The 14,650-nt window shown below is 36.8% G+C and overlaps 1 protein-coding gene across 1 annotated transcript in view; it reads right to left on the bottom strand.

Annotated features, from left to right (window-relative positions):
* CFAP47 (cilia and flagella associated protein 47) overlaps nucleotides 1-14,650 on the bottom strand; it is a 541,109-nt gene that overhangs the window by 181,405 nt on the left and 345,054 nt on the right. The window contains 2 exon segments of the mRNA XM_049704952.1: nucleotides 3,326-3,552; nucleotides 4,304-4,415. Of these exon segments, the coding sequence (XP_049560909.1) occupies nucleotides 3,326-3,552; nucleotides 4,304-4,415 (339 nt within the window).

The following is a 14,650-nucleotide window of genomic DNA, read 5'->3' as shown; positions in this document are numbered from 1 at the left end:
CTCAGAGTATATAAAGTAGATACATCATAATGCTATTACCTTACAAATATTTCAACAATTCAAATTGCACATGGCTGTATAATAAAAAATTAGACATGTCACTTTTCTTTGGTGGAAAAGTAATTACATTTATTCAATTAGATTTTGCTCTAAACAGATTTATTTCAAGGATAATTTTAGATTTTATTTGTTATATGGTTATTTTATGCTATAACAGAGAATTCTAGACTTTCATTTATTCCATTATACAATTTCATGGCAGTAAACTAAGAAATGAACATATGATCTGGAGGCTATGCAGGGCAAGGAAAAGAGTAATGGACTCTGGGAGGTAAAAACCTAGGCCCATTTCTAATCTGTCACAAATCAGTGGTGTCACCTTGGGCTACTATCTTACTATTTTGGGGTCTTGGTTAATAGGTCTGTAAAAGTAAGAGGTTGTACTATGTGTCTCTGAGTGTTCAGCATTATTTATTTTCCAGCTTTAAAATACAATAATGTCTCTACCCTGATCTAGGCTGTAATCTCTGCCCTGTCAGTGAGGGCAACTTAGGTCTTTTTATGCCTCAGTCATTCCACTTGTTTTGTACTACAAGTGTAATCCTATCTTCTCTCCACTTCTCCATGGGGTCATGGAAATAATTTGAAAAATGTACATAAAAGTATTTGGGGAAAAAAAGGTGTCAAATACTATACAAGGAGAGAGAACTTTAAAAATCAATTCTGTTTACTGTTCTGCTGTATTAGCATTATTATATTTCAACAGTGCAGTGATAATTGCACTTGAAAAGAAAACTCTATGACTACATGTATATCAACAGAATAAGATGTGCCTATACGTTCTGATTTGGTGTAGCTGATTTTCTTAGACTGGCATATTCAACACTTCTGTAGTTATTTTTTGCATTTAGAGAGTTTTTGCCAAAATAAAAAAAAATTCATGATATTTGTAGACTTCAAAGAAAACTGTAATCTTCAAGTGAAAAAAACTTCTCATTTTAAATTTACAGACTGCTTAAAACATTTAAATTTTAAAGAAGTCAAGATTTAATCATAAATAATAATAATTATTACTATTTCCACCAACAATTTTGGAGAAGTGGAGACATACATATACCCATCCTGCAAAGGTGGGAGGGAAATAAGGATAAGTAAACAGCAAGATGACTTTGTGAAAAATCAGGCTATGAGGCAACCTGGATTGACATCAGCCTATACAACGAAGACTACAGGTTTAAAGTGCCATTTGTTTGTCAGGTACATGTTCAATCCAATTAAACAATGACAGCACTTCTCATGCACAAGACACTGAGGGATAGACAAGAAAACACATGACAAAAGTTTTTAGATTTCTAGGAATTCACAATCTGATGGGGAAAATAGGTAAATAAAAAAAAATCATATACAAAACATAATTTGATAAATGCAATAAGAAACAAAAAGTGTGCTGGGTTCCAGGGAGAAAGTTAAAGAAGAGGGAGAAAGATAGAAACTATATACATGCATAAATAATAGAAAAGGGATCCACAGACAAAATCCATCTCCCTCAAGCATTTTTTCATTTACATAAAATTTTCGACAAGAGGTACGAATGAAGACAATTTAAAAGAAAAGAGAGAGAGAAAGAGAGAGAGAGCACTATAATAGGCATGAATTTTGAAAAAAGCCACCTATTGAACATTTTTATTGTAATAGTGCACTGAAAGTTGAACACAAACCTTCCCAAATGCACTGCTCTATAGCAGAAGTAAGCATTTTGGTATGAGCTGAAGAGAGAGCCATTGGCTTCTTAGATGCACAGTGTGTACAGGTCAGTCTGGAGGATATCAGAGCCTTGGGCCTTGATATTTTTGACCTTATCAGAACTTAAAAATCCAGGTCATCCATAAAATAACAGCACAAATTGTTAGAAATTGGTGCTTAGACTATATTCATTCTAGCATTCTGACAAATAAAAAAATAAATCACCCCTACAATGCCAAGGGTTTTGTTGTAACCTATGTAAATCAAGACTAACATTAAACGAGCAGGATTCTAAAAATTACTATTTATTCCTTCAGTGAACAAAGATTTAGTGACTACCTTTGGTACAGTGCACACTTTTCTAGGCACTGGTGATATGAGAGTTAACTAAACAAATATCTTCTCACAAATTCCCTTGCTGGAGATAAAGAGTAAACACATAAATATACTACTCTCAGATGGTAAATGCTACTGACAAAGAAAACTGAAAGAAGTTTAGGGTTTGGAAAGTGGCTGGCGGAAGTAAGGGATTCTTTTAAAAATGCAAGCTGGTAAAGCAGAAGCTTAGCAGTAGCATTCCAGCAGACCTGAAGTAACTGAGGGACGCAGCCTCTCACGCCCAGAGAAAAGCAACAAAGGACAGATGTGCACAGGCCGCAGGGAGCAGGCCTTCTTCGGGCGCTGGAAGAACAGCAAGAAGGCCTGTACCCAGGGAGGGACAGGAGTGAATGGGCTCCAGTGGAGATGCTGAGGTCAGGAAAGGGGATGGGCCTGACCAGGAGGGTCATGAAGACCACCGTAAAGATGTTGGTTTTCATTCTGACGCAAGCTAGAAAAGCCAGGGGAGCAAAGGAGCAAAGTGTTCAGGTTACCATTTTAGAAGAATCGCTTTCGTGGCTCTGTGGCGACTCGACTGTACCTTATTTCAATTATAAGATAGAGTTCAAGCTGTAATACAGTAGAGTCTGCAGTAACAGTAACAACAACAACAACAATGCCATACATCTAGAGAGCACTAATTATATACTAGGTACTACGCTAAGCATTTTATATAATTATCTCACTTAGTTTCCATTAATGACCATTATCTCCTTATTACAAATGTAAAAATCAAGGCTGGAGGAGTTTTAAGTTACCAGCTCACAGTCACACAGCTGGACAGTGTTAGAGTCTGGATTCTCAGCCTGGTAATCTGACCCCAGAAATGATCCTCTCTGGATGAACAACAGAATATCCTGGACAACTTGTAGAATATGTCCCCACTCACCCCCTTCCAGAGACTGATACTGAATTGTTCTGGTGGGGCCTGAGCACTGGGATCAGTTCTCCAGGGCATCCCAATGTAGAGGCAGAATTGAGAACTACTGTGAAATATCAACCATACTGTAATGCCTAAAATTACCTAGCAGAACAATTTGTTTCAGATTTATTATTCAATGAGGTAAAAAAGAAAAAAGCTACTGAGCTGTCCTTCTGAGGAAAAGCAGCTTTCATCATTTTTATATGTAAAAACATTGTTATGATCTCTGTACATTTTTAAAGAGAGACTAATTTCAGCACATCCTCTGTCCTCCATTCCCACCTTGATCTTGGTCAGCCCCAGGAGGGTGATGGCCAAGCGGATGCTACTGCTCTCCAGAGTGCCCGTGATCAACCTTCTCTCATACTCTATCTTCGACATCTGCTGCTGTGCTGCAAAAGCCAAGGCCTTCTCCTTGGCTTCATTAGTCAGTGGCAATTTAAGGTCCACATCCAGGATTTGACGGAGCTTACATTTCAAATACAGAACTGGATCTTCCTTATTAAGCACTAGGGGAAGCAAAAATTATTCATGATTGCAATGATCAGTTACACCCTTAACGTTGTTATCCAGGATGGACTTGGGAAGTCTGAAATATAACACTGCAGTTATGGCCTTTATTAACCAGAGTAGAAAGAAATAGGCAACACATCTCTAGTAGTCCTAATTCAGTAATTCAAGAGTAAGTCTTCAGGAATTAAAAATATTTTTCTCTACAAAGAGTTCTAGTCAAGTGGTTCTTTCGTAGAAACATCATCAACTTGCTAAAAAATTCAGTGGCCATTGTGCTCCTACCAGTGGTTAGAAGGTAGGAGGAACAGAAAGAAATGTAAAGAAAGACACCTCTCAAGGACGGGCAAGAATTGCCATTTTCTTTCAGTAATAACCTTACACTTTAAACTAGGACATTGGGTAGAAGTACAGGTTATATTATAGTATATAGAATTTGACATTGTAGTTATTTCCAAGTTACTTGGAAAATGGAAAATTTTGCTGAGTAAATATTTTGAATGCCAAATTATAATATTTACCTGAAGACTAAAAGAAATAAAGATTTAAAAAAGAATCACCATCGACATTTTCTTAATTGTTAAAATGGTACTCTATTCCATGTATGCTGACATAATAAAGTTAAAAGGGAGCCTTCAGAAATTTAATCATATATTGGCAAAATGTGCTGTGAGGGTGCTTAGGTGACTATATGAGGAATGGTACCATCCTTCAACATTAGAAATGAAATAAAATGCACAGATACTCTACCTTCTTCTGGAGAACTGCTATGGTCAAGCGGAGTTGAAGAATCCATTGGAAAGAATCTGGAAGGCAAGGGGATCATACCTCTTCCTTCCAAAGCATATATTAATTCTCCAATCTAAAACACAACCACACAGTAATATTAAATTTTAAAAGTTCAGAAAAAGATTAGGATAAATCTTTCACCTATGAGAAAAATCTTTGTACTATAAAAACATGTATTGTGCATTACTAAGCAACACAGGCCCTAAATGGGTGGAGAAAGGTAAGGATGAAATACAGCCCTACCATAGTATGAGGGAAACTTTGCACGCAACTAGAACAGAGATGGATTGAGAAGGTTTCAGGGCGGCACTGACAGCAGTTGATCGTTATAGGTACAAATATCCTTGGAAGACTGTTAGCTTAAAACAAATGAATTCAAGCAAATGAGAAAAAATTTTCCTTCATTTTGTGATTTATTGTTGGAAGGGAGTGACATCATTTTTGCAGGGTGTCTGAGTCCCTAAGAGTCTATATTTTAAAGTGGGGGGTTTCAAAATGTGCATGTGAGGGTCTGAAGATCTTTTAGAATAAGTGATTAGGCAAGAAGTACAAAAGACTAAACAGCATGAAACTAAAAGTGGGAACAATGCAAGGGCAACAACATGATATAGGGAAAGACCAACAGAGGTGGACAAGCCTGGTTTTAATTCTGGCACTGGCACTTACTACCTACTAATAAGCCTCAGGCAAGTTTACTGAATCTCTGAGTTCCAGTTTCTTCCTCTATAAAATGGGATGAACAACACTTTTATGTTAGGAACCCAGAGAGTAAATGAAAAATGAGAGGGAGAAAGTCTCAAAAGACACATCATACAATCACAATGGATAAATATCATCTAGATCTTGATTCTTCAGTGCAGCAGACTATGCTATCCCAAAACATGACTGTAGGAGTTCAGGATGTGCCACAACAAAATATGCTGCTTTGGTATATTGATTCTTTTGAGCTGTAGGCACCTGAAAAACAGGGAGAGCTTTCTATGAACTTCCCTTATCTGCCTAAGACAGATACTCCAAAAGGAACTCGATTGTTGTAAATCCCCTCCCTGAGAGTTTCATCAACTAGGGACTATTGATGCTTGTCACACGAAGAGACTAGAAGTTGACACCACAACCAAGCGTTGTCACAAACTATCATATCTTTCATCTACTCTTCTAAGGGCCTATTCATTTTTCCTAAAAATCATTTACTCTCCTCTAAGTGGCTGACATCCCTCCCTCCCCTTTCCTTATTAAGATGGTATTTAAGCCTGAATTCTAAGCCACCTCAAGGAATTAACTCCTTTTTCCTTGGGTATCTCCCATGTATATATGAGGTATACATGTTAATACACTTCTGTTTTTCTCTTGTTAATCTGTCTTTTATTACAGGGGTCTTAGTCAAGAAGAACTCAGAGGAGTAGAGGGAAGGTTATTTTTCCTCCCCTGTATTTCAAACAAAGAAACTTAAAATGAAATGATAAAAACAAACAAACAAACATAAAAACAATAATGAGACAATCAGGGAAATACGGAGAATGCCTTGATTTTTGATGCTATTTAAAAAAATACGATATTTTTAGTAGTAATGGTATCATGGTTATGTCAAAAAAACAAAACAAAACAAAAAACAAACCCAGAGTCTTTTTGTTGTAGAGACACTTCCTGAATTATTTGTGGACAAAAATGATGTGATGACTGGGATTTGCTTCATGAAACTTGCTTGGCAATGCACTGTTGAAACTGAGCAAAGGATACAGGGGGTGATATACTACAGTTTTATTTCTACAATTCTGTGTATTTTATATGTTCCATAATACAGTCTTTTCTTTGTTTCTTTTTCTTTTTTTAAATTGAGGTATATTTGCTTTATAATATTAATATAAGTTTCAGGTGTACAACACAGTGATTCACAATTTTTAAAGGTTATACTCCATTTATAATTATTATAAAATATTGGCTCTAGTCCTTGTGTAGTATAATATATCCTTGTAGCTTATTTATTTTATACATAGTAGTTTGTGCCTCTTAATTGCCTACCCCTATATTGCCCCTTCCCCTTCTCTCTTCCCACTGGTAACCACTAGTTTGCTCTTCGTATCTGTAAGTCTGTTTCTTTTTGTTATATTCATTCATTTGTTGTATTTTTTAGATTCCATATACAAGTGATATCATACAGTATTTATCTTTCTCTGTCTGAAAGCCTTTTTTTTAATGCTGATATTTTAAGAAGTAGAATGATAGTAAAGATGTGGTGAGGACTACAGGAGGTCATGCAACAACTGTTGCCATTTCACTTGTTATCTAAGATATTACAATTTTTTGGTATATTTTTATCATGTGATTAGTTTACTTTTATATCATTTACACATACGTTGCTTGTTCAAACACAACTTTAGAATAATCTCTAACCCTTTGCCTGGCACGTACCAGGCACTTATGAGATCCATTTAAATGGAGTGAGAGCAGGCTTCCCAAATTTCACGTGCATGTCAATCACCTGAGGGTTTAAAATAAAACTTAAATTAAGAAAAAAACAAAAAAAAGATCTAGGGTGGAGCCAAGACTTGAGAGGATGAGTGAAAACATGGACTGACAAATTTAGGTTTAAGCCACACAATGGATAATCTTGTACCAGAATGGGCTTGTGACAGGCATGCAACTAACCAGGCAAGCAAAAGGAAACCTAACTTCGAAGCTGGGATTGTAACTAGTTTGAACTGTTGCACAGTCTTAAAATAATCTCAACTGTATGTTTGAGAGACTATTCCAAAGATATCTTTGAACAAGCAATACACACATAAATGATATAAAAGTAAACTGATCACATAATAAAAATATACCAAAATGTTATAAATATCTTTGATAACAAGTGAAGTAAAAATCTCGAAACAATATAAGAATGAACAATTTCTGATTGTGAGGATGATTTATTTACAGCTTCATTATCCCTCCCCAAATGAGATTTGTTTATAATAAAATTAATTTCGTCTTCTACTTTCACGATAATGTTCAATACAATTTTATTAATTACAATCCACAATTATCTTTAGTTCCTGCTGAAAAATGGAATATGGAAAACTTTGAATGTTTTAAATTGCTTAGCATTTAAATCTGTGCACTCCTAGTAATAAATAGTACGTTATATATAATTTTCATAGAGTAATTTTTACTAAGCAGCCATGTACTTTTCAAACATAAATGCAAGCTAGCAATCTGAAATGTGTTTACTGTGTATGTGTGTGTTTTACTACATACAACTGAATGATCGATACTAACGTTATAAAATTTTCAGATCCCGCAAGCTGCACAGTGCGGCCAAAAAAATTTTTTCTCAATGATAATTGGAGTGCAAATGTATCAGTTCACCAGAGACTGGAGAAAACAATATGTTAATATTTTACTTTTAATTTTTTTCTCATGTTTATTTTTATCTAAAAATCAGTTGTTTTACCCAAAGTGTAGTTGACAGAAGACATTTTCACATGTTGAGGTATGGGGAAATCATTCTGGCTTATATATGATTTGGCTCAAACTTTATGCTAACTGGAATAGCCTGTCTTATGGCCTGTGAAACACGAATTTTACATCTGCCTTAACGACTGAAGAAAAGAATAAAAATCATTGGAGTAATTGTGGTTCAGGCATTCAAAATGGATGCGGGTGGCTATTGCAGATGTAGTTTCAGACACATTCCTGCATCACTGAGAAACTGACCTTTCTGAACTGTTTCAAACTTAAGGACACCGCTAGCCATTCTCGAAACAATACCTGCTAGCAGCTGCCAGATGCAACCTTATGATCTCAAGGTCTCCTCTTGTAACTGTGAAAACACTTCAGAGTCCAAACCAATCCTTGCTTAACAAGATCCTTACTTCTTGCCAGCTCCAATACTAATTCTTGACAATCAACTTATGTAACTTCTTGATTTTTGCCTGTATTAGCCTCCCACATTTTGTAGTATGGGAGAACACAATTCAAGTGCCTCTTGAATCTGTGTCCCAGGCTACAGTCCCCAGTTTAGCTCAAATAAAACTCTTTTCCTTTCCTATTATAGATTGTTAATTGATGATTTGTGTCGACATAGTCTTCGTAAGAAATTAGACTTGGTGAGTATAGAATTACAATAATTGCTTTTTTTTTTTTTTTTTTGCAGTATGCGGGCCTAACACTGTTGTGGCATCTCCCGTTGCACAGCACAGGCTCCGGACGCGCAGGCTCAGCGGCCATGGCTCACCGGCCCAGTCATTCCGCAGCATGTGGGATCTTCCCGGACCGGGGCACGAACCCGTGTCCCCTGCATTGGCAGGCAGATTCTCAACCACTGTGCCACCAGGGAAGCCCATAATTGCATTTTTTTTAATGTGTACCTGAATGAAACCAGATCTATATAGCTTGTCTACTCCATAAAAATGAATACCAATTCACAGGATTTAATACAAAAGGAGTAAACTGTTATTTTCAAGAATATTTTTCTAAAATGTAAATTATAAACAGCTTCCTAGCCATTGATTAGCCACTTGAAATGTCAGTTACTAGACTCCATTCAATTCAGCTCTACATCTTAAACAGACAATATGTTATCATTTCTCAAAACAGTATGCCTAACTTGTTCACTTTCAAAGTTCTTTTTTATTAAAAAGAAACAATTTAATTGAATATAATGCCTGTTCCAGCAAATTATTTAGGGAAGTCATTTGTAGTATCACTTAATTATTTCCCTCCACTTTTCTTGAAATAAAATCAGACCAGGAAAGAATACAAATGCAATAAAGAACTCTTTTAAAGTGGAGATGCACTTTTCATTTCAAGTCTAGAGGCAGAGACAAGGATACTGACAGTATGCATCAGTACCTATTATCTGATGCATAATAGGTACTTGTCAATGTGAGCTATTCTAAGAGTCACCTATTAAATTTCCTTTCTGCTCTTAATTTCATATTTTACAGTCGGCAGGTTTACTTGAATTTATATTTTCCAGAAAGATGCCAATGCCCATTATCAACTGTAAGAAAGCCTCACAAAAGATATTTTGTTCTTCCTGTGTATCTAGTTAAATGCAGTCCTCAAACAATAAAGTTCATGCAACTTTAACACCCCACTTACACCAATGGACAGATCATCCAAAATGAAAATAAATAAGGAAATACAAGCTTTAAGTGATACATAAACCAAGACAGACTTAATTGATATTTATAGGACATTCCATCCCAAAACAACAGAATACACATTTTTCTCCAGTGCTCATGGAACATTCTCCAGGATAGATCATATCTTGGGTCACAAATCAAGCCTTGGTAAATTTAAAAAATCGAAATTGTATCAAGTATCTTTTCCGACTACAATGCTATGAGACTAGATATCAATTACAGGAAAAGATCTGTAAAAAACACAAACACAGGGAGGCTAAACAATACACTACTTAATAACGAAGTGATCACTGAAGAAATCAAAGAGGAAATTAAAAAGTACCTAGAAATAAATGACAATGGAGACACAACGACCCAAAATCTATGGGATGCAGCAAAAGCAGTTCTAAGAGGGAAGTTTATAGCAATACAATCCTACCTTAAGAAACAGGAAACATCTCGAATAAACAACCTAACCTTGCACCTAAAGCAATTAGAGAAAGAAGAACAAAAAAACCCCAAAGCCAGCAGAAGGAAAGAAATCATAAAAATCAGATCAGAAATAAATGAAAAAGAAATGAAGGAAACAATAGCAAAGATCAATAAAATTAAAAGTTGGTTCCTTGAGAAGATAAACAAAATTGATAAACCATTAGCCAGACTCATCAGGAGAAAAAGGGAGAAGACTCAAATCAATAGAATTAGAAATGAAAAAGGAGAAGTAACACCCGACACTGCAGAAATACAAGAGATCATGAGAGATTACTACAAGCAACTCTATGCCAATAAGATGGACAACCTGGAAGAAATGGACACATTCTTAGAAATGCACAACCTGCCAAGACTTAATCAGGAAGAAATAGAAAATATGAACAGACCAATCACAAGCACTGAAATTGAAACTGTGATTAAAAATCTTCCAACAAACCAAAGCCCAGGACCAGATGGCTTCACAGGTGAATTGTATCATACATTTAGAGAAGAGCTAACAGCTATCCTTCTCAAACTCTTCCAACATATAGCGGAGGGAGGAACACTCCCAAACTCATTCTACGAGGCCACCATCACCCTGATACCAAAACCAGACAAGGATGTCACAAAGAAAGAAAACTACAGGCCAATATCACTGACGAACATAGATGCAAAAATCCTCAACAAAATACTAGCAAACAGAATCCAACAGCACATTAAACGGATCATACACCATGATCAAGTGGGCTTTATTCCAGGCATGCAAGGATTCTTCAATATATGCAAATCAGGGCTTCCCTGGTGGCACAGTGGTTGAGAGTCCGCCTGTTGATGCAGGGGACACGGGTTCGTGCCCCGGTCCGGGAAGATCCCACATGCTGCGGAGCGGCTGGGCCCGTGAGCCATGGCCGCTGAGCCTGCACATCCGGAGCCTGTGCTCTGCAACGGGAGAGGCCACAACAGTGAGAGGCCCGGCGTACAGCAAAAAAAAAAAAACGCAAATCAATCAACGTGATACACCGTATTAACAAACTGAAGGAGAAAAACCATATGATCATCTCAATAGATGCAGAGAAAGCTTTTGACAAAATTCAACACCCATTTATGATAAAAACCCTGCAGAAAGTAGGCATAGAGGGAACTTTCCTCAACATAATAAAGGCCATATATGACAAACCCACAACCAACATCGTCCTCAATGGTGAAAAACTGAAAGCATTTCCACTAAGATCAGGAACAAGACAAGGTTGCCCACTCTCACCACTCTTATTCAACATAGTTTTGCAAGTTTTAGCCACAGCAATCAGAGAAGAAAAGGAAATAAAACGAATCCGAATTGGAAAAGAAGAAGTAAAGCTGTCCCTGTTGGCAGATGACATGATACTATACATAGAGAATCCTAAAGATGCTACCAGAAAACTGCTACAGCTAATCAATGAATTTGGTAAAGTAGCAGGATACAAAATTAATGCACAGAAATCTCTGGCATTCCTATATACTAATGATGAAAAATCTGAAAGTGAAATCAAGAAAACACTCCCATTTACCACTGCAACAAAAAGAATAAAATATCTAGGAATAAACCTACCTAGGGACACAAAAGACCTGTATGCAGAAAATTATAAGACACTGATGAAAGAAATTAAAGATGATACAACTAGATGGAGAGATATAACATATTCTTGGATTGGAAGAATCAACATTGTGAAAATGACTCCACTATCCAAAGCAATCTACAGATTCAATGCAATTGCTATCAAACTACCACTGGCATTTTTCACAGAACTAGAACAAAAAATTTCCCAATTTGTATGGAAACACAAAAGACCCCGAATAGCCAAAACAATCTTGAGAACGAAAAATGGAGCTGGAGGAATCAGGCTCCCTGACTTCAGACTATACTACAAGGCTACAGTAATCAAGACAGTATGGTACTGGCACAAAAACGGAAAGATAGATCAATGGAACAGGATAGAAAGTCCAGAGATAAACCCACGCACATATGGTCACCTTATCTTTGATAAAGGAGGCAGGAACGTACAGTGGAGAAAGGACAGCCTCATCAATAAGCAGTGCTGGGAAAACTGGACAGGTACATGTGAAAGTATGAGATTAGATCACTCCCTAACACCAAACACAAAAATAAGCTCAAAATGGATTAAAGACCTAAATGTAAGGCCAGAAACTATCAAACTCTTAGAGGAAAACATAGGCAGGACACTCTATGACCTAAATCACAGCAAGATCCTTTTTGACCCACCTCCTAGAGAAATGGAAATAAAAACAAAAATAAACAAATGGGACCTAATGAAACTTCAAGGCTTTTGCACAGCAAAGGAAACCATAAATAAGACCAAAAGACAACCCTCAGAATGGGAGAAAATATTTGCAAATGAAGCAACTGACAAAGGATTCATCTCCAAAATTAATAAGCACCTCATGCAGCTTAATAACAAAAAAACAAACAACCCAATCCAAAAATGGGCAAAAGACCTAAACAGACATTTCTCCAAAGAAGATATACAGACGGCCAACAAACACATGAAAGAATGCTCAACATCACTAATCATTAGAGAAATGCAAATCAAAACTACAATGAGATATCATCTCACACCAGTCAGAATGGCCATCATCAAAAAATCTAGAAACAATAAATGCTGGAGAGGGTGTGGAAAAAAGGGAACACTCTTGCACTGTTGGTGATACAGCCACCGTGGAGAACAGTATGGAGGTTCCTTAAAAAACTACAAATAGAACTACCATATGACTCACCATCCCACTACTGGGCATATACCCTGAGAAAACCATAATTCAAAAAGAGTCATGTACCAAAATGTTCATTGCAGCTCTATTTGCAGTAGCCCGGAGATGGAAACAACCTCAGTGTCCATCATCAGATGAATGGATAAAGAAGATGTGGCACATATATACAATGGAATATTACTCAGCCACAAAAAGAAACGAAATTGAGCTATTTGTAATGAGGTGGATAGACCTAGAGTCTGTCATACAGAGTGAAGTAAGTCAGAAAGAGAGAGACAAATACTGTATGCTAACACATATATATGGAATTTAAGAAAAAAAATGTCATGAAGAACCTAGGTGTAAGACAGGAATAAAGACACAGACCTACTAGAGAATGGACTTGAGGATATGGGGAGGGGGAAGGGTAAGCTGTGACAAAGCAAGAGAGAGGCATGGACATATATACACTACCAAACGTAAGGTAGATAGCTAGTGGGAAGCAGCCCCATAGCACAGGGAGATCAGCTCGGTGCTTTGTGATCGCCTGGAGGGGTGGGATAGGGAGGTTGGGAGGGAGGGAGATGCAAGAGGGAAGAGATATGGGAACATATGTATATATATAACTGATTCATTTTGTTGTAAAGCAGAAACTAACACACCATTGTAAAGCAATTATACTCCAATAAAGATGTTAAAAGAAAAATACTACTTTTCATAGAATGATGGAGGTTGAAGATTCAGTGAGGGTGAGAAGAAGGCATATGAAAAGATTTATATGCTTGCACTAAAAATTTCAACTTTTTAAACACAGTTTTAACACACTGTTAAATTCATGCCCGAGAGATTATTCCACAGACATTTTGAGGAGGCAACATATATTTAAATGGCATAAAATATGAACTGATTGATAAAAACACATGGTATATTGTAGGAAAACATCTCTCAAATAAACAGGAAGCTGGGCCTAGACTCTAGAAGCTACTGTGGCAATGAGATTAACAATCTCTCTTTGCCTTTATCACCATATTTTTCAGAAGTTTCTATTCAAATTTTTTTGCCACCAATTTGCTCTGCAAGTATTGATAAATGAAAATTTGCTTTCCCTTCAAGCGTGAACATCACTGAAACTGCCATTAAGATTGATCTTTATAACAATATTCTTCACAGTTCTCTCTTGTCCCCTTCTTCTTTCCCCCAAATCCGACATCATCACCTCTTCTTCCCCCATTGCTTCTCACATCCTTTTCTCTATTTGACTGCTGGTAAGTGAAAAGCAGAGGGCAGTAGAAAATGGAGGTGTGTGGAGTAGTGTAATAGACTGCAGGAGTCTCCTAGCCAGTCTCTCGGTCTCCAGTTTCTGTCTCCAACTCTTAATTTACTCTCTGTTTTGGCTCCAGAGATGCTTTCTAAAACAAAACGAAATCAGATCACGCCTATGCTCAAAACCTTCTATTGGGTTCCCGCTTTCAATAATAATAATAATATTAATAAAATAAGTTATTCAACTTAAAATTCACTGCCCTCCTCATTATCAGTCTGACTTACCCATCCAATCCATTTTCTGTCATTTCCAACATTCCATGCTCAGAATTGGCAATTCAAGTATTCATGAAATTTCACGCTTAGTTCTTTTACCTAATGTTCTTAGAATCTTCTCCTGAGCACACTTCTCTCCCCAAACTCTGTTTATTGGCAAATTTCTACTCACCCTTCTTAACCAAACACCTCAATTAATCAATTATCCCTGCCTCTGCTATGCATTCTTCCCCCTATTCTAGAAATGGTCACAATCTATATTATAGAAATGAGTGGACATGTTCCAGGACACCACGCACACAAGAAAAGAGTATATCTTGCAGGGGCATCTTGTTGAGGGCAAGGTCGTCCCAGCATAAGGCTGCATCCATCGAAGGAAGGAATGCATTTTTCTAATTCTCATGAATGTGCCATATGTTCAGCAAGCATTTTTTGTAAACCTGGAGGG

The sequence above is a fragment of the Orcinus orca genome, chromosome X, assembly GCF_937001465.1.
Source record: "Orcinus orca chromosome X, mOrcOrc1.1, whole genome shotgun sequence".
Classification (NCBI taxonomy): Eukaryota; Metazoa; Chordata; class Mammalia; order Artiodactyla; family Delphinidae; genus Orcinus; species Orcinus orca.
This window is presented reverse-complemented; position numbering and strand designations above follow the sequence as displayed.